Below are 22,776 nucleotides of genomic sequence, written 5' to 3'. Positions count from 1 at the left end.
AATAGTCAAAAAAAAGTCAAACACATAATAATTAAAAAAACAATATATATTTTAAACCACAGTGTCACAATTAATTTGACATTTGTGTTGTGTGTTGTTTTTAAAAACCACACTTTATGATATTTATATTTTATAATTAATGAATACCAAATATGTTTATCTCTTTTCCACCATTATCTAAGCTATGAGTATTGAGGTAACTTGTAAGTGGTAGGAGTTCATTGCGTATAAATTGTTCTGTTTCTTGTGTGACTGTGAGTGAACCTTCGAATTTTAAGGTCACTATAAAATATCGACACCATCTATTAACTAACCATTTCTTTAGTAACAAAAGTGTACGTATTGGTGGTACTTTCATATCTATTAATAAACAATCAACCTGTTGTTGTTGTAGTAGTTGTTGATTTGGTGAAAATAGTTCTGCATCTTGTTGTAATATTGTCATATTATTATTATTATTATTATTATTATTATTATTATTGTTATTGTTATTGTTATTGTTATTGTTATTGTTATTGTTATTGTTATTATTTTGATATTTTAATAATTGATCTGAATAGATATTTGATTTATCTATTGAAATAACTCGCATGTTTCTCTCTAAACAAAAGAATGACCAACCACCTGGTGATGAACCTAGGTCTACTGCTAGTTGGCCAGTGTGTAGCTGTCGCATAAAGTCAGGGAAGCGAAGTGTCATCTCGAACAACTTGAGATAGGAGCGTGACGGTAGTCTGTTCTTGATGAGCGATTCGAAAGAGTTGTCCAAGCCATCGAGTGGAATCTCTTGATGATGAGCAACGTAATGCTTCAAACTCTTTGCAAACTCTGGTATCGTTCCACCTGGATATCCACTCAACATCTTGCTATAATACTGTTGAAGCAGCGGTGTGCATATACTAATATAAAGTTTATCACTACTAATGAATAGTAATTGAACTAGAACTTCTTGATGTTTGACCGTAGTAGCAGCAGCTGCAGTTTCATTATTAACTTTGTTATTTAATAGGTTGTAGATTGTAGGTTGTTTAGATTGTATTGATTTCAACAGTTTAGAACGTAGTGAAGTTTGACGTTGTTGGTTCAATCCGATGATATGCAGAGTCCACCCTGCAGGCCAATGTTTGTTAGTTGCGCGGTATTGCTGCTCGAGTTGCAAGAGTGCGGCATCGACTGCTACCTTCTCTGAGGTGACATTCTCCACCAACACTGCATTCGGTATTACTTGAGCAGATAGACCAATGAAAGGTTGTGCTTGATTCAATCGATATTGATATTCAACTGCTGATGCTGCTGCTGCTGTTTCTTTATCATTGTTATCTATTTTTGTTTTGTCATTTTCATATTCTTTGCTGTTGTTGTTGATATCATTAACTCTATGTAATTGAGCAAACTTCTTGTATTGATCTACCGATACTTTACCAACAACATACTGTCCATTGAACTTTGACAGATTCCAACCAGCCGATTGATTTATTCTACTTTGAACCAACAATGATTTTGCCATATCTACAGGTTGTGAAGTCTTTGACTTTAACAAAACTACACCCGACAATGATTTGAATTGTTCGTAATTGATGTCATCATTGCCGATGTTGCTACTACTACTAACACTACAATAATAACTCCTAACCACTGTTGATCTATTATATATTAAACGACTATCATTTTTAAATAATGATAATATTGTTCGATTTTGATTCAAATTATACATTAATAATTTTATTCTTGGGTTAACAAATAAAAAATTAATAAAATAATCGATTCAGGTCTGAAATAATTTTATTTTTATTAATTAAATAATTATATAATGATAGGATTTGCTTCAATTGAGTTATTCATTTGTTTTTCACAAACAACATTATCAAACAAGCAAATTATTCCTAAATACATTTCAAATAAATAATAATAACAATAAATTCAAGAAAAATAAATAAGTTTTGCAATTAGTTTGATAGATGCTTATCATTCCACTACTATATGGTGATTCTGAAGTTGTCGGTAGTATTTTAGGTGATTGGTAGACCATACTCAATCCACTTACAGTTGAACTGATTCTGTTCAATTGAAGTTGCAAATAAGCGGATGTTCCACTTCCTTCTGATGCAATACAGGTCACACTGGTACTGTTCAATCTCGTTGCATTTGAACATGGAGAGTTAAGATTAGATTTGGTATCATAAATAATTACAGTGATATTCTCATTTCCTTGGATGTTGGAAGTCATATATTGACCACTGATTGTTACAACTCCACCTTGTGTTGGTGGTGATGTTATTGATGTGATGTATGGTTGAATTGTTATCTTAAATGGAACAATTGGTGATGTGTTGAATTTGGTCAGTGTGTTTCCATTGTATACTCCAGATGGTGTGTTTGTGGGAAATTTAAATGTTAACATCGAGTCGGAAACGGAGATCGGTGACATTGGAGTACTACCATTGAAATGTAATATTATTGATGTTTTATCATTACCATTTGATGAACCGATAATAATTGTATTTCCGTTATCTTGTGATACTTCTTGGACATTTGAAAGATCCTTTAAGTAATATGAATGTAATTGTGCATATAGGGAATAAATTCTAAGAGGTACAATTATCAGTGTGTTTCGAAAGATTGTTGAAGTAGAATTTTGTCCTTTGGGCGTTGGTACAAGTAATAAAAAAAACATAGGATGTGTTTTTACTTCATTTTGCAAGCAATCAATATTCAAGTTCGTCACGATGGAAATGGAAAATCAAAAAAAAAGATGTGGACCAAATAATCATAAACAAAACAACAATGATTTATTTGTTAGATATTTTGTTTATGTTTTTATTTTTTGTTTATGATTTTTATTTATTTCTTCAAAAATTGTTAAAAAATGGTATTGTATGTGGGTCAAATTTTACCAAAAGAAAAAAATATAAAGTGGTTATGGTTAAAAGGTTTGTTTTGTACTTCACACAAACGTATATAAGCTCTCCTCGATACATCAACAACAACAACAACAACAACAACAACTCTTCTACCATTCACATTTTTCTAACCTCAACAACAAGTAACAATTCTTTGTTCTTTCAATTACATATTATCTCTTTATTCATTTCTTCAACATTTTCTATTTCTCATTATTCTATTATTCAGCACAGCAATCTATATTTCTTTAGTGTGAAACCATGTCTGGCAATGAAGCATCTTCCTCTACCACTACTTCAACCAATGATTCAAAGCCTTTTGACCAAGTTAATGGTAATATCAGCATGAACATCATTATATTGCATTTGCATACAATGACTAACCTATTATTTACTTTACGTAGTCACCGCATGGTCAACCAAGCATTCCATCGAGTGGATAGATTTCAATAAAGCAAATACTCCATCTCCCAATGAAAAGACTGCCGATACATCAGAATATGAGATTAGAACAGGACAACAACTCCTGTACATTGCCAAGGACAAGGACGACTTCGCAGACTATTGCAGTGACAAACGATTTGGCAAAATTTTGTGGACCGATCTTCAAGAACGAATTCAAGACAAAAATAAAGGTAATCTACAAATCGCATTATCACAATCAAACTATCTTAAGAACGGCTTACTAACCTATTACTTTACTCTCTTCTTATCTTGTCTTGTATTATATTTACACTTTCTTCTTCTCCTTCTCTTTCTTCTCCTCTCACTCCCCTCATTACTATACTGCATTACCTATTTCTCATGTTCTTGTCTTTACACCTCTCTCTTTTCTTCTCCCTCTCCTTGTTCACAACTCTCACACCTCTCATTACTCTCTACCAATCATATTACTTCAATCGTTTCTTACAACCTATTCATACACACCCTCTCACGCTTATCCACTACATATTCTTACAAATATTACTTTCTTCTTCTACTTATCTTTCTTCATACACTTCTCCTCTTCTGGCTTCTCACATTCTCTCTCTCGCTCATCCCTTCTTTCATTACTCTACCAAACATATTATTACTTCACGATTACCTACTACCCATTCATACACATTCCTTCTGTCTCTTCTTCTTATCTTTCTTGAAATACAGCAGCACCTCAGCAACAAGGTATGTACACATCTACAAATCGCATTAACACAATCAAACTATCTCTTAAGAACTGCTTACTAACCTATTCCACCTTGTAGAGGCAAAGATTGATCGAGCGTTATTTCTTTTGGAAAAGATGTCAAAATCATCAAAGGCTTCCTACTCCATGTCCAAGATATCAGGAGTCAAGTGGACAGAGATTTCAGACTCTGCAAGGTTGAAGCTCAGAGATTCCAAGATCACAGTGAAGGTGAAGAAAGGTGCAACCGCAGTCAACTATCAGTGGTTGAAAGACGTTGGCGAAACACAACATATCGAGTTCGACGAAGAAGCTGCCGTGGATAATGACGAAGAGGAAGAGCAATTGAGCGTCATGGAATGGCTAGAAAGACACATTCCAATCGACCAAAAACACTTTGCCTATCACAATGTGAGCAACGATGGATCTTTTTTGTTGGTTTCCAGCTATGCAGACTGCCTACCTTTCTCTCTCAAGGGAACAACAGCTATCATCATTGCGCCTCCACAACGGCATCGTGCTCTTCTCAAATCTCAGATATATGTGTACATCGAACTCAAAAAGCCAGAGAACCTCGTGGACAACAGCTTCTATCAAGGATGGGCTCAACTCATTGCAGCATCAATTCACACTACGTCTCATCCCGTCATTCATTTGCTTACCGATCTCAACGAAGCATGGTACTTCTCATGGTGGAGTCACCCACTAGAATTGTCGCATGCTTCTCTCAACAATGCTCAAGCCAGATCATTCATTCAAGAGTATCTTGGTGAATTCAAATCTGGATGGCTCGGTGGTGGTGATTACAGCAACAATACTGGATTCAAAGTTTGTGACGTCCAACCGAAACTCTTCACCTTTTCCTCAGTCAATCCTTCTCCAAAGGATGACATTGCTTCATTTGAAGACTTGGATGATGATGACCGTCGTGAAGCTTTTGGCCTTCGAGCGCTCCAGCTTCTCCACACTCGATACAGAATGGACCACGAGGATACCCATTCACAGAGTTATTTCAGTTAGATCTATTCTCTCGCAGTCCGTCCTGTCTCAACCAATATACACTCACTCTTCTTCTCATCATACTTCATACACAACAGCTCCTCAAACACCAACACCAGAAGGTATGTACATCTACACAAACCAACAACCTTAATGATACTGACAAACTTATTCCACTTCTTAATTGTCAATACAGTTGCTTCAGAGCTCGAGTTTTGGAGGACGTTGCACAGTGCCACGATTGATCCCGCAGTCAATATCCTTTCCCTCCCAGTGGGCGTGCACTTCATGGGGCATAGTGTCAAGAGATCATCTATCTACGTGAGAGATTGCTATGTTGAGCTGAAAGATCAAATCTATGCAGAATTTGATCAATATGAAGTTAATTCAACTTCAACTCCAACCACAGACTCTAATAATGCATTCGTTATCACTGGCAATCCAGGAACTGGTAAGTCCTGTTTCCTCTTCTACATTATGTATCTCATCGCACGGGTCAAGGGAACTATGGTTGTTCACTCGATTCACGCCAAGAATGACGATTTATACTTTCTCTACACTTACGTTGGTGGCATTCCAGTTGTCAGACGTGGACCCAAGAGTGATTTTACCACTCACCTTGATCTCAGATCAACTTTCTTTTTGGTAGACAGCAAAGAGGAGATAAATGTCGCAGCTAAAACGATCATTGTTTCATCGCCTGATCCGAAGATCTACAAAGAGTTTCTGAAGAACGTTGGCACGGCCCGCAGGTATATGCCACCTTGGTGCAAATCCGAACTTGATCACGTAAGACCAATTTTATACCCAAATGTCACACAGGTAAGTAGGTCCACTGTCTGATTCCAAAGTTTCATACACTCATAAAAATTGTTTACATCTGCAGCAAATACTCGAATCTCTTTGGAACAAATGGGGAGGCATTCCTCGTTTTGTGCTCGAGAAAGCCCTTGTTGAGTCGGCCAATGTGAAATAGAGAATGCGATATCAACAATCAATCTGGACTTATGCGTCGAGAGCATTGGCAAGGAGGATCCGATTGCACCAGGCAGTCACAAAGTGATTCAAATTATCCCATACGAGCAGGCTGCTCTTCCAAAGTACGCCTCGATGAAGCTACAGTTCTCATCCAAGTACGTTGCTGAGCGAGTTGTCAAGGCTGTCGAGGCGGACGACATCAACTCGGTCGTCAAGCAACTTCATGTGCACAAGTTTTTGCACTCACCTCTGGGTGGATCATTCTTCGAGTCTTTTGCTCACAGACTATTGCAACAAGGAGGAGAGTTTGAAAGAAGAAACCTAACCACCACTGCAACAGACAAGATCACATTCACGCCAACAGTTTCTTCCACACTCCGCTCTATCGCAGATATTGGCTTATCACCACCAAACAAGTATCTACTCCCTAACTTTGACAACTTTCCTGCGATCGATAGTTTGATTAAACCCAACCAGCTGTTTCAGGTCACCACCTCGAATGAGCATCCACCAGTGATGAACAAACTGTCCGATATCATCGATCAACTCGGAACGGGAGTGGCACAAGTAGACTTGTATTTCGTCCTTCCTAAAGATCGGTACGACACATTCAGAGAACAGAATTATCTCACCGAGAAGAAGAAGAAAGCTTCCAAGATATCCAAGCAAGTGAAGAAAGTCACCCAGTATGCGTTGTTGATTGAGTTGCCAGCATCATTGCCCTAGTTCGTCAGTTGATCCTCCTCGCAGCTCCCACTCAGCTAAATAACTCACTTCTCGCAGCTCATTTTACAACAACCTGTCAAACAACAATAAATTTTCTATCCAACCAGGATCACTTTATAAAATTCCAACTGTTTAGTTGTACACCTAATTCAGAGAATGACTCTCGCAGCCCTTCCTATAACAACCAATCAGACAACAATAAACATACTATCCAATTAGTATCATTTTTTATCACTATATTATCCAAATTGAAAGACTTCCAACCGTTTATTACATATTCTTCTCGAATAAATTGGAGAAGAATATATTGATACAACCAATAAATTATCATTCCAAGATACCTACCTTGCCAATCTTTCATTTATTATATATAATCAGAATGGTTCCTGATGTTCTTTCTAGGAAAGCAGGTAACTTAGTGGTGAGAAGTTTGCAGTTGTTCCAGTGTTTGTTGAAGTTGTCGATTTGTTTGATATTCTGTTGGTATTTGAGTGCCAACTCTTAGTTGTTTGTGTTGGACCAGATGGTGGCCATTTCTATGGATTTCTCTCATACATCAACTTCCACCTTATATTGTCATTTAAAATTGTTTTTTTTTTTTTAAATTATCCTTGTACTACCATTAATGATTTTTTTTTTATGGTTTATTAAAAATTTTAATATTTATTATACTATTATGTTTATAGCTATGATAGATCTTCATTACAGTAATGGTGGTCTTATAGGTGGAGAAGGTTTTAATGGATGACAAGTCTACATGGTTGGTATGCGATTGTTCGTTGCATTGCACGGATCGTGGAATCGTCAACCATCGACCGGTTATCAAGTGGTACACATTGTCACCGATGTCAATCATTACCAAGTGAATGCAACTCTCACCAAGTTCTTTGGTGGTGTTCCAACTTCCACTGGTGACTCGTGGTCATTCCGTCCTGTTTCACTCGGTCGTTTAGCTCCATGCGGTGCTGGTGTTGCCGAATGTCTCTTGGTCTCTAATGATGGTTCCAATTCAATCGTTGCCATTCGTTACAACGGACCATAGACAGATAAATAGATAGATTAATTGTATAAAAAAATCGTTTTTTTTTTTCTCTTTTCTTTCTACAAAAAAAATAAATAAGTAAAAATATTCAAATTAATTGATCTAAATCAAATAACTTTTTTCATTGAAAATGGAAAGATGATTTAATAAAATCTTAGTGGGTGGTGATCTAATATTTAAATTGATTTATTCTCTTGAGAAACAAAAGTTAATTTTGTGCTTTTCATTTGTTTTTAAAAAAATTTCATTCTACTTTCATCTTCGGTGAGATCGATTCAATCATCCTCTGGGTTGTCCTTTTTGAATGGACACAATAAAGTTGGACGAGCTATACCTTTTAAATATGCTTCGGTAATAGTAACCATGTTCAAACAGGCATTGAAATCACGGTTGATGTAATACTTTGTCCCATCCAAATAGTATTTGATAACATAAGAATTAGGATCATCCGGAGGAGCTTTGACTTTGGCGGCTTTATACACTTCTTTTCTTTTGACATCTGACTTTTCTTGAACATAGATCTTTTCCATTTCCTTTAGCTTTGGTGGAAAAATCTATAATTTTATTTTGTAAAAAAAAATAAAATAAAAATAATTGTTAATAAATGAATGAATTTAAAAAAGCGCTTTATAGTATATTTACTTGATGTATTATATTCGTCGAAAAGGTAGGTCTTTACTCTGGCACCATATCGAGAATGAGAACGTCTTTCTAAGAAATCTATTTCCTTGAGAAGAGTTGGACTACATTGGACACCTTTTACATTTTGGACATAGTTTTTGGTACCTGACCTTAAACTAAACAAAAAAAAAAAATAATAAAAATAAAAAAATTAAGTTATTTATAGTAATGATATCAATATTGTTTTTTTACTTACAAAACCTTTGGTTTTTTTTACTTTTGATGTCGATATTGCTTTGTCCTTAAAGATTATGTATTTCCATCTTACTTGATGTGATGTCTCTGCTATATTTGACTCTGGATGGTGAATCAATGATTTCTTTCCATGTACAGTTGTATGGTATAGCTCTGGATTTGTTAAAAATCATTTAAAAACCCACACCTGACCAGACATAGCGAAAATAGTCACCAACTTACTTATTACATCATTTCTCACATTTAGATATATACAATACAAGACAACATTTACACTCACAACCAAACATTAGTGTGCATCATACCAACATGGCAGATGATAACACCAAAGTTGCTCTCGCTACCATCGAAGCCTCTCGCCTCTCGATAGATTTGAAGGACAAGTGCATAGACATCCTCAAGAAGTCAAAGGATGAAGCAACATACATCATCAATGCCTACGGCCCAGCTGATGCTCGTACTCCTGATCGCCTTGACAAATACCTCAATAAGATGATCACGGATGCCGAGAATGCACATCCAACAGCACAAGGTATTTATACATCTACACCAACAAACACTTATAAACAAATACATATCCAACCTAAATATCCTTCCGAACTCTCTAACTAACATATTACCTTCTATCACTTCTTTTTCTACCTTTTCATTCTCTTTTTTCTTTTTATCTTTCACTCTCTCTCTTCATCTCTCTCTCTCTCTTTATCTCTTTCACTACTTAAATCCTTCTATTCAACTCTTTTACATACCACATATTTCCTCTAATTTGTATTTGATTCCTCTTTTCATTCTCTCTTTCTCTTTCTCTCTCTCTCTACCTACATTTTACTTTTTTTTTTCATCATCATTCTCAAACATCTTTTCTTTATCCCTAACCTTCATCATCCATTCTTCAACTACTCTCTCTCATTCTATCTCCTTTTCCATCTTGCTCTAGGTAACTTCCTACAAAATACCGTCACATCTAAACATAGTGCTTTGGGACCCGAAGCGCGTAAGTCGTATGCCGAACAATTGAGAGACAAATTTGGAGATCCCAATCTCCACATTCGACTCATTGCCATCTGTCCTTGGTCTAGCGAGATCTACCTGAGGCCTATCTTTTACTCATTCCCAAAGAAGGGAACCAAGGAAGAACAAGACATGGAGAACTCCAAGACAACAAAAGAGAAGTTGAACGACGTCTATGCATTCGAGGATGAGAACAACATTGCTCAATACTTGATCGAAATCAAGCTCCCAGAGGCAACAGATGATTTGTATTCGGAAGAACCCAACTCCATCCATGGTGACTGATGATTATGGATTAGGTATGTTTGACGATTCCTTTTTAGATATAATTGAATGAATGTCGTCAACGTTGGTCTCTTGAGGATCACCAACTAGCAACTTGATGTCGGCTACATGGACTGTTCTAGACGACTTCCTTGAATTGTTGATCTTAATTGTGACTTTGATATCTGACTCGGCCGAGGTGATTTTGAAATGGTCCACACCATTGTTGATGGAGTTTCTTATTGTCGTTGTCGACTGTCCTTTGAGTATCTAGTCTGCATCTGTTGACAAGGATCCAATCGTCTACTTTGAATTTGACTGGTTTACGATCCTTATCATGTTGTTTGGCTTGATTGACTTGGGCATATCTCGCCGTCCACGCTACCCAATACTGCCACCAACAATAAATTTATAATTCCATTAATAATGTCTGACTCCTCATATTTATCTCAACTCTAATTAATTAGTATTTATTGATATTCTTTCCCTTAATCTCTTCTGGAGAATATAGATCAAATACTATACGTGGAGCACACGACCTACTATATGTTCGTCAGGTTGTAAGATACAGTAGCACTTATTCATGATCGTAAGTGGCCAAAGACAAATTATACATTGGTAGACCCTACAAAATAACATTGATTTTAACATTTAATTCCAAAGATAAATGATATATATTGATCTTTTTAAATATTGAAACAAGATTTCTTATTGAGGATTAAAAAATTAATAATTTAATTATTTAAAAAGTTTGCAAACCCAATATAAAACTTAATAAATCATTTTTTATATTTTTATTAATTATTTTTTGCAAATTTGTTTTGTACTTCACACAAACGTATATAAGCTCTCCTCAACAACAACAACAACAACAACAACTCTTCTACCATTCACATTTTTCTAACCTCAACAACAAGTAACAATTCTTTGTTCTTTCAATTACATATTATCTCTTTATTCATTTCTTCAACATTTTCTATTTCTCATTATTCTATTATTCAGCACATCAATCTATATTTCTTTAGTGTGAAACCATGTCTGGCAATGAAGCATCTTCCTCTACCACTACTTCAACCAATGATTCAAAGCCTTTTGACCAAGTTAATGGTAATATCAGCATGAACATCATTACGTTTCCTACACTCGTTTCCTACACACGTTTCCTACATACACACACACATACATACATACATACATACATACATACATACATCTACAAAACACTATTACCCATCAAACATCTTTCTTTATCCCTAACCTTCAACATCCATTAACATATTCATTCTTTCACTTCTATTTCTACTTTCCTTGTTCACCTAGCAGGTCAACAACGTAAGTTTAATCAGTGTATTTTAAATATTATCCCTTTTAGCTTATATTCCCTAAGCTCTTTCAATATATTGAAACACATAATATATCCTGCTTGATCGTTACTGACATTGTTGTTCGATTATCACAGTCGAATACGCATTTGATCAACTGTTCACACTTCCAATACCACCCACCAACTCAGTCTTTAGTCTTCCAGCAGGATGGTCCAAAGAGTTGTTGCAAGACCTCAACCCTGAAACAGCGATCTTCATCAGGGACAGCTATCTCAAGCTCATCGACCTCATCACACCTCAGTTGGATTTCTTTCGCATCCTTGTCACCGGCAATCCTGGTATTGGAAAGAGATTCCTTCTCATCTTCATATTGTTCTATCTTGCCAAGGGAACCAAACGAACGCTTGTGTTCCACTCTGCTCACAATCTCGGTGTATTGCTCTTTGAACATGATGCTGTATCGGACTCACGACGAGTTATCAAGTATTCACAGGCAAATGAGTTGCAACAACAGCTAATGGACCGTGATGCCATCTACCTCGTTGACTCTGTGAACTATGAACAACAAGTCAAATGCCAATGTAGTGTCTTTATGGTCTCGTCACCAAATCCAGAAAAGTACAAAGAGTACCTCAAGGTAAGGTAGTCCAAAATATTTTTGCTATCATATGCCACTGACATATTTTCACAGACTTACAGTGAACACAAAAAGTATTGGCTGAGTCCGTGGACATATGAAGAGATCAAATTCGCACACAAAGAAATATTCAACAAATTCGACCTCAAATGCATTGATCTCAACTTTGATCATTGGGGTGGAATACCACGATACGTCTTTTCCAACGACACAGATACGAAGGGGCTCGATGATGCCATTGCTCAATGTGACTTGCCATTGGTCTCGAAGTTTGTTGGAGAGTCTACCTTCTCAATGTCAATTTCACACAAGATTCTCCACACGTACGCGATAGACAATGGCTTCAGACACACAAGGATCGAGTTTGGATCAAAGTACATTGCAGATAGGATAACGACATTGTTGGTTCACGCCAATAAGAACGCAATCATTTCCTTCATTCAAGATGTATCACCACTTCAGCACAGTCTCGGTGGTTCATTCTTCGAGAAGATCTCTCACATGGCACTTTGCGACAATTCAAACTCCTTCACAGTTCGGCCTCTCTTTTCATCGACAGAGAAGTTGGAGCTGTTGGACAGCAGTAACGAAGTTGTTGGAACCACTTCAACCGATCATTTCCGTGGCTTCACTTTCTCCTCTCTGAAGAGTAAAGGACCTTTTACTATCAGGATCAAATCACACAACATCTCATCCAGAGATCACTTAGCAACCAAGGTCACTCAGAGAGCTTGGAAACTCGAATCAAACGTTCAACGCCTCAAGTGGGACACAATCACATTTGGCAACTTGAATCAAAGGTCTTTTGTTGGAGAAGAGCTCATCCAAACTGGCTTCTATTCTATTCCTATGTCCCCCACCTTCTCTTGTGTGCATTCGATTATCAAGAAGGATGCACCTGACCGTTCGATCTTTTTCCAAATGACTATCTCTGACGACCATCCCACAAACGAAGTAGAGTTCGCAAACTTGATCAACGATGGTGGCTTTGGTGCTGTTGATCTTTACTTCGTTGTGCCCACCTCAAAGTTTGACGTCTTTCGGTTTCAGAAGACCTATCAACATGCAACGGTGAATCAGTACGTATTGGACATGCCACTTTCCAAATATGAATGAGTTAGACAATGTTAGTTGAATCATAAATTTATTGTTGTAGAAAGGTATTGGAGTAGAGTGTACGGCGAGAGATAGTTATAATTAATTAATTACTTGGTTTCAGATTGTTTTATTTGGTTATATTCGATTTCTTGTGAAATAGTTCAGGGTTGTATCCCATGGTGTCTCAAACTCTGATTAATCAGTATTTAATGCTATTCTTTCCCTTTATCTGTTCTGGAAAATATTGATCAAATACTATGAATTGACCCTTATTGAATACCTACCTTACTGAATTCGTTCCATTATATCTGACATTTGTGAGCTCCGACAAATATGGAACAATGATGGAGTTCCTAATGAATCATTGTTTACTATTGAAATAGATAGTACAGTTGTGGATACTTGCAGGAATATTCTTCAACCGTGTGTCAAGTTTATCCGCTACCAATACAAAAATATTACAATATAACGATCTATGCTTTGAATGACTGATATATTGCATCATATATCTATTATAGAAGTAAAAGTAATATCTTTTATTATATAGATTATTAGTTTATTATATTAATTATTATTTTTTTACAGACGAAGTAGGAGGTATTTATTTTAGAAAAATGAGACCAACAGATATTTTATCTTTGTTGAATGGAATAAGAGAGTACCCCTAATGCTGGAGACCCAAATCAAATATTATATGATTTATCAATGGATAATTCGAGTTGGGCTGATATTTGTTTGGGTACTCATCAGAATACTTGTAATATTAGTTCTCTTCTTTCAGAGACCGTCCAAATACAAGGCAGATACCAATAGTGATATTGCCGATTCAATCGACCAATGGACACCATCTTTCAGTTATCCACCAAACCAAATGAAATCATTTAATCACACATTCGCGACGCTTGTGTTGAAAACCCGCAACATCATCCAACCAGTTGCTGCTCTCTATTTGACTGCATTACAAGATGTGCGTAACATCGATTCTAAGAAGAAGCTTGACTTCCTTAATCATTATGTTGTTATAACTGATTAGTCTTAATAAAGATGATCCGAACAACAACAACAACCAATAACCAATAACTCATCATCTTCTTCTTCTTCTTCTTCATCTTCAACAACCCTCGCTGTTGATCTCGCATATTGTTATGTCTTCTCATGATCTTAGTCATTGAATGAAATCGCTAGTTTCTTGTCATATCTAGTATGTAGAAGTTTCCATTGTTATCATGACATGCTGATTAAGCTCGAATGTCAAACTGATGACCTGTTATCTTTTTATTTGTAAAATCGAATTGAAATATCTTATTGTTTATCTATAAGATTTGTATATCGTTTAAATTTGACCGTTTAATTAAAATTAGATCTTGTGTGAAATTTGTTAAAATTCAATAACCCCGAACGCCAAATCTCTCAATTCTAGATATTGTGGTTATGGTTTAACACTGTAGAACAAGGTTAACTGAAAGTTTCCTAAAAGAACAAAGAGACCTTCTATGCACCTCATTGTTGCAATTATTCGATCTATAGGATTACTGTTGCCTGTCTTATGTATGGTGATAAATCATGAACTGTTAGTAAGATATTAGAATATTTATTACCAACACTCTAACACTACATTATTTACAACTATAAACTAACACAGCTGAACAATCTATCGCTAATGTTCTGACTAAATTTTCAATCAATAATTTAGTGATTACATCTGACCACCTGGCCATCAATATTGTGAAAAATTGTTTTATCTTTTTCTCACATCAAAATTTAATTATGATACAAAACTCTTTAGGTTGTCTAATAAAAAAATGATTGAAGAGATGATCAAACAAAATATATTAAAGATAATTTTATTTTTATTAAATAATTATATAATGATAGGATATGCTTCAATTGAGTTATTCATTTGTTTTTCACAAACAACATTATCAAGCAAGCAAATTATTTCAAATAAATAATAATAACAATAAATTAAGAAAAATAAATAAGTTTTGCAATTAGTTTGATAGATGCTTATCATTCCACTATTGTATGGTGATTCTGAAGTGGTCGATAGTATTTTAGGTAATTGGGAGACCATACTCAATCCACTCATTACAGTTGAACTGATACCATTCAATTGAAGTTGCAAATAAGCGGATGTTCCACTTCCTTCTGGTGCAATACAGGTAACACTGGTACTGTTCAATCTCGTTGCATTTGAACATGGAGTGTTAAGATTTGATTTGGTATCATAAATAATCACAGTGATATTCTCATTTCCTTGGATGTTGGAAGTCATATATTGACCACTGATTGTTACAATTCCACCTTTTGTTGGTGGTGATGTTATTGATGTGATGTATGGTTGAATTGTTATCTTAAATGGAACAGTTGGTGGTGTGTTGAATTTGGTCAGTGTGTTCCCCTTGTATACTCCAGATGGTGTGTTTGTTGGAAATTTAAATGTTAACATCGAGTCGGAAACGGAGATCGGTGACATTGGAGTACTACCATTGAAATGTAAGACAATTGATTTATTATCGTTGCCAAAAGATGAACCGATAATAATTGTATTTCCACTATCATGTGATACTTCTTGGACATTTGAAAGATCGGCAGAGAATAATATATCACTATTGGAATGCTTTCCATTAATGTTAACAACCACTGATAAATTATAATTCTTTGAATCATTTGGAATTTCTGGAATAGAACATTCAATAAATGAATTTGTTGGGTCATTCAGTGTCAATACTGTACATGTATAACCTCCAACAAGGATTGAAACTTGTGAAATAGTTGCATTTGGTTTGAAAAGATTCAATCTATATCCATAAATTTGAAATGGTTCCACCAGATGATGAAGTAGAGGTTACTGATGTTACAACTGGATCTAAACAATAATAATATGAATGATTAATAATTATTGAATAGAAAACATTATAATATAAGATATGTTTTTAATGAATACATACATAGTTCTTGAGTATAGGTTGCTGAATTTGGATTTGGAGAACCAACATTCAAAACATATTGGAAATGACCAGAGAATGAATAGTTTTGAGCATTCACATTAGAAACAATAACAGTATTATTAATTAAACGAGTTGGTTATAAATTTCCACCATTCGAAGTCAATGTTAATGGAAATCCATTTACACCGAAATTTGTTACAGTCATTGTAATTTGATTGGTATCTTTATTAAATTCCACCAATGAAATTGTTGGTGCTATTAAATTAATGTTTAAGTTACTTTAGATTTATTTTATATAAAATTTCCTGATATACTAAAGCAAATAACTTACTTTGGAATGAAAAATATTTTTGATTAAAAAAATAAAATCTCATAGTTATTGTTCGAAATCGACTTATTTGGAGATAAATTGGAATATTTTGACCAGAGATTAAAGAGATAATATTCTGATCGGCATTGAAATGTATTTCAGTTCCATCTGCATTAGTATCACTTTCATTTAGAGAATACCTGTTATGAAAATAGATCTTTGAACTTACTGGTGGTAATGATAGAAGTGATATACCTTTTACAGTAATGATACCTCCTTGAGTTGGGATAGAAGAAATATTGGCAATATATGGAGGATACGAAGTTAGAGGAAAGAAATTTCCACATTCTGGTGAGTCACATATTTGGAACATATCAACTTTGTTAATAATATCAGATGTATAGGGCACAATAGCTGTATTAGGGTTGAGAATTGTCATCGTTTTTTTTTACAGCACTGCTGTTAACCAAATAGAGGTAACTGCCATTACTAAATGATCCGCTTTTCAAAGTAAAAGTCACTCCGTCTTGTCCATTTTGCACTGACTCTAAATCAAATAGTCCTACAATATTATTTAATTAATATTTTTACTATTCCTAAACTGATTAAAAATCAACTATTTTTAATTACCATTTATTTTTCCAAAAAAAAATAAAATTATATAAAATATTAAAAAAAATTGTATCCTTTTATAATTAATCATTCTTTTATTTGATATATATATAGAAAAAGAAAAAATAAATTGAAAAATAATAATAATTTGTTTTTTAATTCTTAATAAACCCTTTTCTAAATTAAATTTCATCTTGTTATTTTATTTATAAAATTTCTTTTATTAATAAAAAAAAGTGAGAGGTCCTCAACAATCTATTTTCGATAAATTCTCTATTTTTTTGAAAGAATTTTAATTCATTCCCTAATTAAAAATTCGTTTATGACCAATTAAAAATAAAATTATAGTTTTGTATTTTCTAAAATGATGGGTGGTGGTAAAAACTCAATTTTTGAAAAAAAGAAAAAAAGTGAAAAAAATTACCTTGTTGTTTGAAAAATTGATTTTTTTTAATTTATTTTATTTGATTAAACACCATATACTTTGATGTCTTCATTTATAACAAGAGATATTAAATGAAATGCTTGCAGGTGAGTGGTTTTGTTTGATTTCCATGGAGTAGAAAAACACTTAAAATCTTTAAACCGATTGTTAACATTCTCAATGATGATTCTTTTCGAAGATAAGAAAGCATTGAATTCCCTTTCCAATGGAGTAAGTGTACCGCCACTTGGTTTCTTTATCATTGCCTTGAATGATTCTCTCTCACCTTGATAAGCTTTATCTCCAATGAATCTTTCATTTTTTTGTAGTATATCACTTGAAAGAATTCCCTCTTCGGATCGAGCTATTTCAATGTCTGCCTGGCTTCCTGGATATGGTCCAGCTGGATATCCTTCCTAACCATACATTAACACTAAAATTTGTTTCTCTTTGTTTGACTTCTATTGGCAAGTGCATCATATTCTCTGGTGCTATGTCCAATCGAACCCAACATTACACCTTCTCAAATGCCTCCTTGACTCAAAAACAACAAAACTGAAAAAACTATAATAAAATCAATAAATAGAATCTTATAAATAAGCAAATCTAGAGTAGTTGTGGACCAATAACAAACATTCTTTTTTTTTTAATATATAAATATTTGAATATTTCGAAGAAAAAGAGCTTTTCAAAAATATGTAAGTCGTTAATTTAAATTTTAACCAACAGAGATATATCTACCCAAGTAACTTGTAGATGATCAATCATTTAGTTGGCAAACTGATCCATCGATTTTCTTGCAAACTAAACAAGTTGTTCAGATTGTTGTTGTTGTTGTTGATTATTTAACTTCCAATTGATACCATCGCCTCTTGGTGCGCCAACAGGACAAATCCACTGCCTAAATGTATCACCGAAAACATCTTTAAAATAAAAAAAATAAGAATTTTGGTTAACGAGACTATTAAATATTTATTTTTATAATTTATTAAAGGATATTTAATCAGCTAGGAAGATATCAATAATTGACCAACTGGGATTACAAAAAAAAATAAAAGTTTTATTTTATCTAGATAGTGACTGAATTAATGATATTAAATTTTTATTAATTGCTAATTAGTTACTTAAAAAAAGGTCATTTATATTCTGTTTATCAAAACAAATTTATTCAAATGTATTGATGTAGATGCACACCAATGTCTACCATAATTTATAATATCTCCTAAGAATGGTTCACATTGATTGGATTCGATTGAATATTTGAAATTACAATCTCTAGATATTCCAAATGAATAGATATAACTTGATGTTGGTGATTCTCGATGATATATAACAAATGGATGAGTTTGCACATTTAATAGAGGAATGGCATTAAGATTGATTGTTTGTTTGTTTCAACGTTGTATTTTACGAATCGTTTGTTTGTCATATCTAGTATGTAGAAGTTTCCATTGTTATCATGACATGCAGATGAAGCTCGAATGTCAAACTGATCACCTGTTATTTTTTTATTTGTCAAATCGAATTGAAATATCTGATATTGAACGTATGGTACTGAATATAATGAACCTTTAAAGATCATTGATGATATTTGCAAACCAATTTCTTCAGGTAATTGATTATACAATTCAAATTTCATTGTCCTGATGTTGAATCGATCAATTCTATTGTTTATATTAGCACCATTCACTAAATAGATATGATCTTTACCATCATAACAAACAGTTATGTGAGAATCACCTTTGATTCCTTCGATATTACCAATATGTTCAATTGATTTCGATTTGGCTGATATTATAATCCATTTGTATTCATTGGTATTTCCACCGAATAAATAGATATATTCACCAATTGAAACCATCGAGGAGTACGTTCCAGCAAATTCATAATCAAACTGTAGCTCTTCAATTGAATAGTTGTTTGATGTGTTGATCAGTGTTGCTCCTTTTGCTGAATGTGTTGTGAAAATATAAGATTGTTTATTATCATTGTTGTTTGTTTTTGTTGTGTTTATTGGCTCAGTTGATTCAATGTTATCAAGTTTGATTGATTGTTCAATGATTGAATTCAATTGATCGAAATCAGGTTGTTTGATTGTTAATTTATATGATGATAATAAGCTATTATTGTCTGTGATTGTTGTTGATTCATTGAATTGATTGTTGTATTTATGAATGATATCTAATAATATTGATGTCGAATCATTGTAGTGTTGTTTGAGAAGTTCGTCAATATTGAATAGATCAAGATGTTCATTGAATAATGTTTTATTATTATGATTGATGAATGATTGTAATGATGAACTTGTTGTTATTGATTCCATTATTGTTGTTGTTGAATATAATGATGTGGTATCATCAGTTACTGATTTATTATCACTACTACCAATACTCCCTTCACAATTATATTTATCATTATTATTATTTAATTTATTAAATAACATTATAATATTTATTAAATATTTCAAACGATTTACTTTATTATCGATTTGATTTGTGATTGAATGTTTATCATTGATAATATCTCTTTGTAGTTTATGTTCTTCAATGATTAGATATTGATGTAATTGTTCAAAGTGTTCTTTGATTTCTTTCTCTGTTGTTGATAATCTTTGATATATGGATGTCGATGATCTTAATGATTCCCATAGAGATTTAAGTTTATTATTGATTTGTGAATGATAATTATTATTATTATCACTATCACTATTATTATTATTGTCATTATTAATATGATTATTTGTATATGTGGTGGTGTCAATAATATCATCTAATTTCAATGTACTCAATGAGTCCTTGATGTCATCGATATGTTCACATTTATCGGCATGATCAGGATGATCTTTACCATGAGTGATGATACATTTTGAACACATCAAACTATTACATTGATAACAAATGAATTCGTGTGATCTTTGATGATTCAAACATTTAATTGTCATTATTAACTTTTACTATTACTTCTAATTATATCTATTGGGTTTATATTAGAATTTGTGGTAGTAGTGGTTGTGGAACTGTGTAATTTCATTTTTTCCCTCCCCTAAAAAATTAAAAAATTTTGCAAAGCATTGCAAAAAAAATGTGAAAATAACAAAAAAGCTGTGCAAAAAAAACCCAAACTATAAAATATCACATGAAAAACAATCTATGACCAATTTTTTTGCTCCAAATGTGAAATGGTTTTTGTTAAATCAAAAATAGTTTGACCATTTTTTTATTTTTTTTTTCACTTTTTTTTTTAACATTACGATTTCACATTTGGAGAAAAAAAAAAATTGTTGTGTATTGAATCAAATCCTTTTAAAAGGTAATGATCATGCTTCGCAGACATTAAACTATATTTTTAAATATGAAATATTCAGATTTTTTAGGATTGACTCAAGAACAACAAAGAGTGGAGGCTGATAATCTATTTGGTAGATTCCCAATAGCTTCCAGAAATGAAGATATCAACAGACTAATTACAACTATTAGAAGAACAGTCTGTTGATATCTTCATTTCTGGAAGCTATTGGGAATCTACCAACTTCATTGATCAAGCTATCAAAATAATAGTTCAAACTTTTAATCATATTTTACAAACAATACATCGACACCACAATAAAACCTCACACTGACATATATAACCAATTTTATAGAATAGAGTAACAAAGAGATTTATTTATCAACCCAATTAACTTGTGGATGATTAATCATTTATTTTTAGTTGGCAAACCAAACCATCGATTTTCTTGCAAACTAAACAAGTTGTTCAGATTGTTGTTGTTGTTGATTATTTAACTTCCAATTGATACCATCGCCTCTTGGAGAACCAACTGGACAAATCCACTGCCTAAATGTATCACCGAAAACATCTTTAAAATTATTTCTTGGACCTCTATCATATCTCCATCTATATTCTTCTCCCTTCATTCATGAGATAAACAAAGCTTGTTAGTCATCTATTTGAATGGTTATAGAAAGAATTGAGTTGCTGTTACTACTTACAACACCATTTCTTTTAGCAATTTTATATTCTGATTTTCTTTCATATCGCTCGACACTCGTCAGATTACTAAAGATGAAACCCGATTGGAAGTAAAAGAGACCCGAGACACCTAGCAAAACAGGTATAATAGTTGAGAAGTTTAAAATATATAATACTGTAACCATTGGTCCTGATACTAGAAATTCAAGATCTTGATGTTGTTGTTGTTCTTCTGATGTTGATAATATGATATCTTTGTTGTTGTTGTTGTTGTTGTTGATTGTAACTGGTGTCGGATCTTCTGCATTCTGAATCGATACGTTCAGTACGTAGAATGCACTGAACACTAGAAACACCGTCGATATTGTACCTACTACGGTGGTGTAGAATAGAAACAGCAGGAATGGCTTTTGATTTTGATAGCCAACGCAATTCGCTATCCAAGGACAATGATGATCTTGCTTCAATATACATTTTTTACAGTGCCGACAATGATGCGTGCGTGGCGGTTTAAATATATTACAGGTTACACAATATCTTATGTGTGAAGGTGGTTTGAAATGATTGTTACTATTCTTGCGTTGCTCCATTATATTATCAACAATCTCATCTAATTCCTCTTTACTTTTACCTTCTGGATACTTATAAAGTAGCAAGTAGTAGTTAATATCAATTTTTAGTTATATATCGGTATCTGTGTAGACTACAACTACTCTACTTACCCAATTCTTCGAAGGATATCCAGGTGGCGTGACAATTGATTGCCAATAACTATAGATTAACATAAAGAACAATACATGATAGAATACTATATAGATTTGACCGAATATCGATGTTAAGAATCGTAGTGGATGAAACACCAGTATCCAATGACTGGTCAATGCAAACAAAATAAATAAATAAACAACTAAAACAAAATAGGATACCATGATATCTTTCTATCTATATCTATCTATCTATCTTTTATATATATGTATGTATCTATCTATCTAAATTAATCTCATAACTTTATACAAATAAAACTAGTCTTACAATGCAAAGAAAAAATAAATTAAATAAAAACAACAAAACGTTAATGCAAAAAATTAATTAATTAAAAATAAAAAAACACACTTCCAATCATTGAATAATCACAATTTATAAAAAAATGTTTTTGTTTTGTTATGTTTTATTATGTTTGTACATAGAGGAAAGTGATATTTAACAATATAACTAAATAATCAATCAATTTTCTTACTATTGATGATGATGATCAATGATGAGATTGTACATTGAATTGACATATCAGTTAAAGTTCTCCAATTTGATCTTAGTACGATATTCAAAATATAATTGTTTGTTGTTAGTAGCTAATTGAAGAGGTTATAATAGATTAATCTTTATATAATAAAAATCGGGATTATTAGATTTTTATTTTTTATTGTATTAAATGAAACTAGTTTAAAGTTTTATTTTTCTGATCTGATTTTTCATTTGGCATAGATCAAAAAAC

At 33.2% G+C, this 22,776-nt stretch overlaps 10 protein-coding genes across 10 annotated transcripts; 4 read left to right on the top strand and 6 right to left on the bottom strand.

Moving 5' to 3' along the window:
* Positions 1-136: 136 nt before the first annotated feature.
* On the bottom strand, positions 137-2,694 carry PPL_04852 (uncharacterized protein; the record flags this gene model as incomplete). The annotated part of the gene is made up of 3 exons (XM_020575749.1): positions 137-1,643; positions 1,914-2,585; positions 2,690-2,694. The coding sequence occupies 3 exons, from the start codon at positions 2,692-2,694 to the stop codon at positions 137-139; spliced, it is 2,184 nt and encodes a 727-aa protein (XP_020434544.1).
* A 172-nt stretch (positions 2,695-2,866) lies between these two features.
* On the top strand, positions 2,867-7,807 carry PPL_04851 (uncharacterized protein; the record flags this gene model as incomplete). The annotated part of the gene is made up of 9 exons (XM_020575748.1): positions 2,867-2,869; positions 3,153-3,234; positions 3,356-3,535; positions 4,142-5,077; positions 5,160-5,183; positions 5,426-5,883; positions 6,040-6,455; positions 7,144-7,175; positions 7,518-7,807. 9 exons carry the CDS (start codon positions 2,867-2,869, stop codon positions 7,805-7,807), a joined length of 2,421 nt encoding a protein of 806 aa, XP_020434543.1.
* A 275-nt stretch (positions 7,808-8,082) lies between these two features.
* On the bottom strand, positions 8,083-8,917 carry PPL_04850 (uncharacterized protein; the record flags this gene model as incomplete). Its single annotated transcript, XM_020575747.1, has 3 exons — positions 8,083-8,288; positions 8,450-8,604; positions 8,913-8,917. The coding sequence occupies 3 exons, from the start codon at positions 8,915-8,917 to the stop codon at positions 8,083-8,085; spliced, it is 366 nt and encodes a 121-aa protein (XP_020434542.1).
* A 75-nt stretch (positions 8,918-8,992) lies between these two features.
* Positions 8,993-9,295, top strand: PPL_04849 (uncharacterized protein; the record flags this gene model as incomplete). Its single annotated transcript, XM_020575746.1, has 1 exon — positions 8,993-9,295. One exon carries the CDS (start codon positions 8,993-8,995, stop codon positions 9,293-9,295), a length of 303 nt encoding a protein of 100 aa, XP_020434541.1.
* Positions 9,296-10,027: 732 nt separating this feature from the next.
* PPL_04848 (uncharacterized protein) lies at positions 10,028-14,051 on the top strand (the record flags this gene model as incomplete). The annotated part of the gene is made up of 7 exons (XM_020575745.1): positions 10,028-10,042; positions 10,426-10,518; positions 10,984-11,065; positions 11,479-11,621; positions 11,777-11,920; positions 11,975-12,367; positions 13,800-14,051. 7 exons carry the CDS (start codon positions 10,028-10,030, stop codon positions 14,049-14,051), a joined length of 1,122 nt encoding a protein of 373 aa, XP_020434540.1.
* A 732-nt stretch (positions 14,052-14,783) lies between these two features.
* On the bottom strand, positions 14,784-16,718 carry PPL_04847 (uncharacterized protein; the record flags this gene model as incomplete). The annotated part of the gene is made up of 5 exons (XM_020575744.1): positions 14,784-14,809; positions 14,978-15,781; positions 15,849-15,887; positions 16,120-16,224; positions 16,301-16,718. The coding sequence occupies 5 exons, from the start codon at positions 16,716-16,718 to the stop codon at positions 14,784-14,786; spliced, it is 1,392 nt and encodes a 463-aa protein (XP_020434539.1).
* A 135-nt stretch (positions 16,719-16,853) lies between these two features.
* Positions 16,854-18,522, bottom strand: PPL_04846 (uncharacterized protein; the record flags this gene model as incomplete). The annotated part of the gene is made up of 4 exons (XM_020575743.1): positions 16,854-16,875; positions 17,478-17,731; positions 18,126-18,238; positions 18,510-18,522. 4 exons carry the CDS (start codon positions 18,520-18,522, stop codon positions 16,854-16,856), a joined length of 402 nt encoding a protein of 133 aa, XP_020434538.1.
* Positions 18,523-18,669: 147 nt separating this feature from the next.
* PPL_04845 (kelch repeat-containing protein) lies at positions 18,670-20,256 on the bottom strand (the record flags this gene model as incomplete). The annotated part of the gene is made up of 1 exon (XM_020575742.1): positions 18,670-20,256. One exon carries the CDS (start codon positions 20,254-20,256, stop codon positions 18,670-18,672), a length of 1,587 nt encoding a protein of 528 aa, XP_020434537.1.
* A 410-nt stretch (positions 20,257-20,666) lies between these two features.
* PPL_04844 (uncharacterized protein) lies at positions 20,667-20,807 on the top strand (the record flags this gene model as incomplete). The annotated part of the gene is made up of 1 exon (XM_020575741.1): positions 20,667-20,807. One exon carries the CDS (start codon positions 20,667-20,669, stop codon positions 20,805-20,807), a length of 141 nt encoding a protein of 46 aa, XP_020434536.1.
* Positions 20,808-21,055: 248 nt separating this feature from the next.
* On the bottom strand, positions 21,056-22,567 carry PPL_04843 (DHHC palmitoyltransferase family protein; the record flags this gene model as incomplete). The annotated part of the gene is made up of 4 exons (XM_020575740.1): positions 21,056-21,223; positions 21,305-21,925; positions 22,007-22,191; positions 22,522-22,567. 4 exons carry the CDS (start codon positions 22,565-22,567, stop codon positions 21,056-21,058), a joined length of 1,020 nt encoding a protein of 339 aa, XP_020434535.1.
* Positions 22,568-22,776: the final 209 nt, after the last annotated feature.

Source organism: Heterostelium album, assembly GCF_000004825.1.
Source record: "Heterostelium album PN500 unplaced genomic scaffold PPL_scaffold4, whole genome shotgun sequence".
Classification (NCBI taxonomy): Eukaryota; Evosea; class Eumycetozoa; order Acytosteliales; family Acytosteliaceae; genus Heterostelium; species Heterostelium album.
This window is presented reverse-complemented; position numbering and strand designations above follow the sequence as displayed.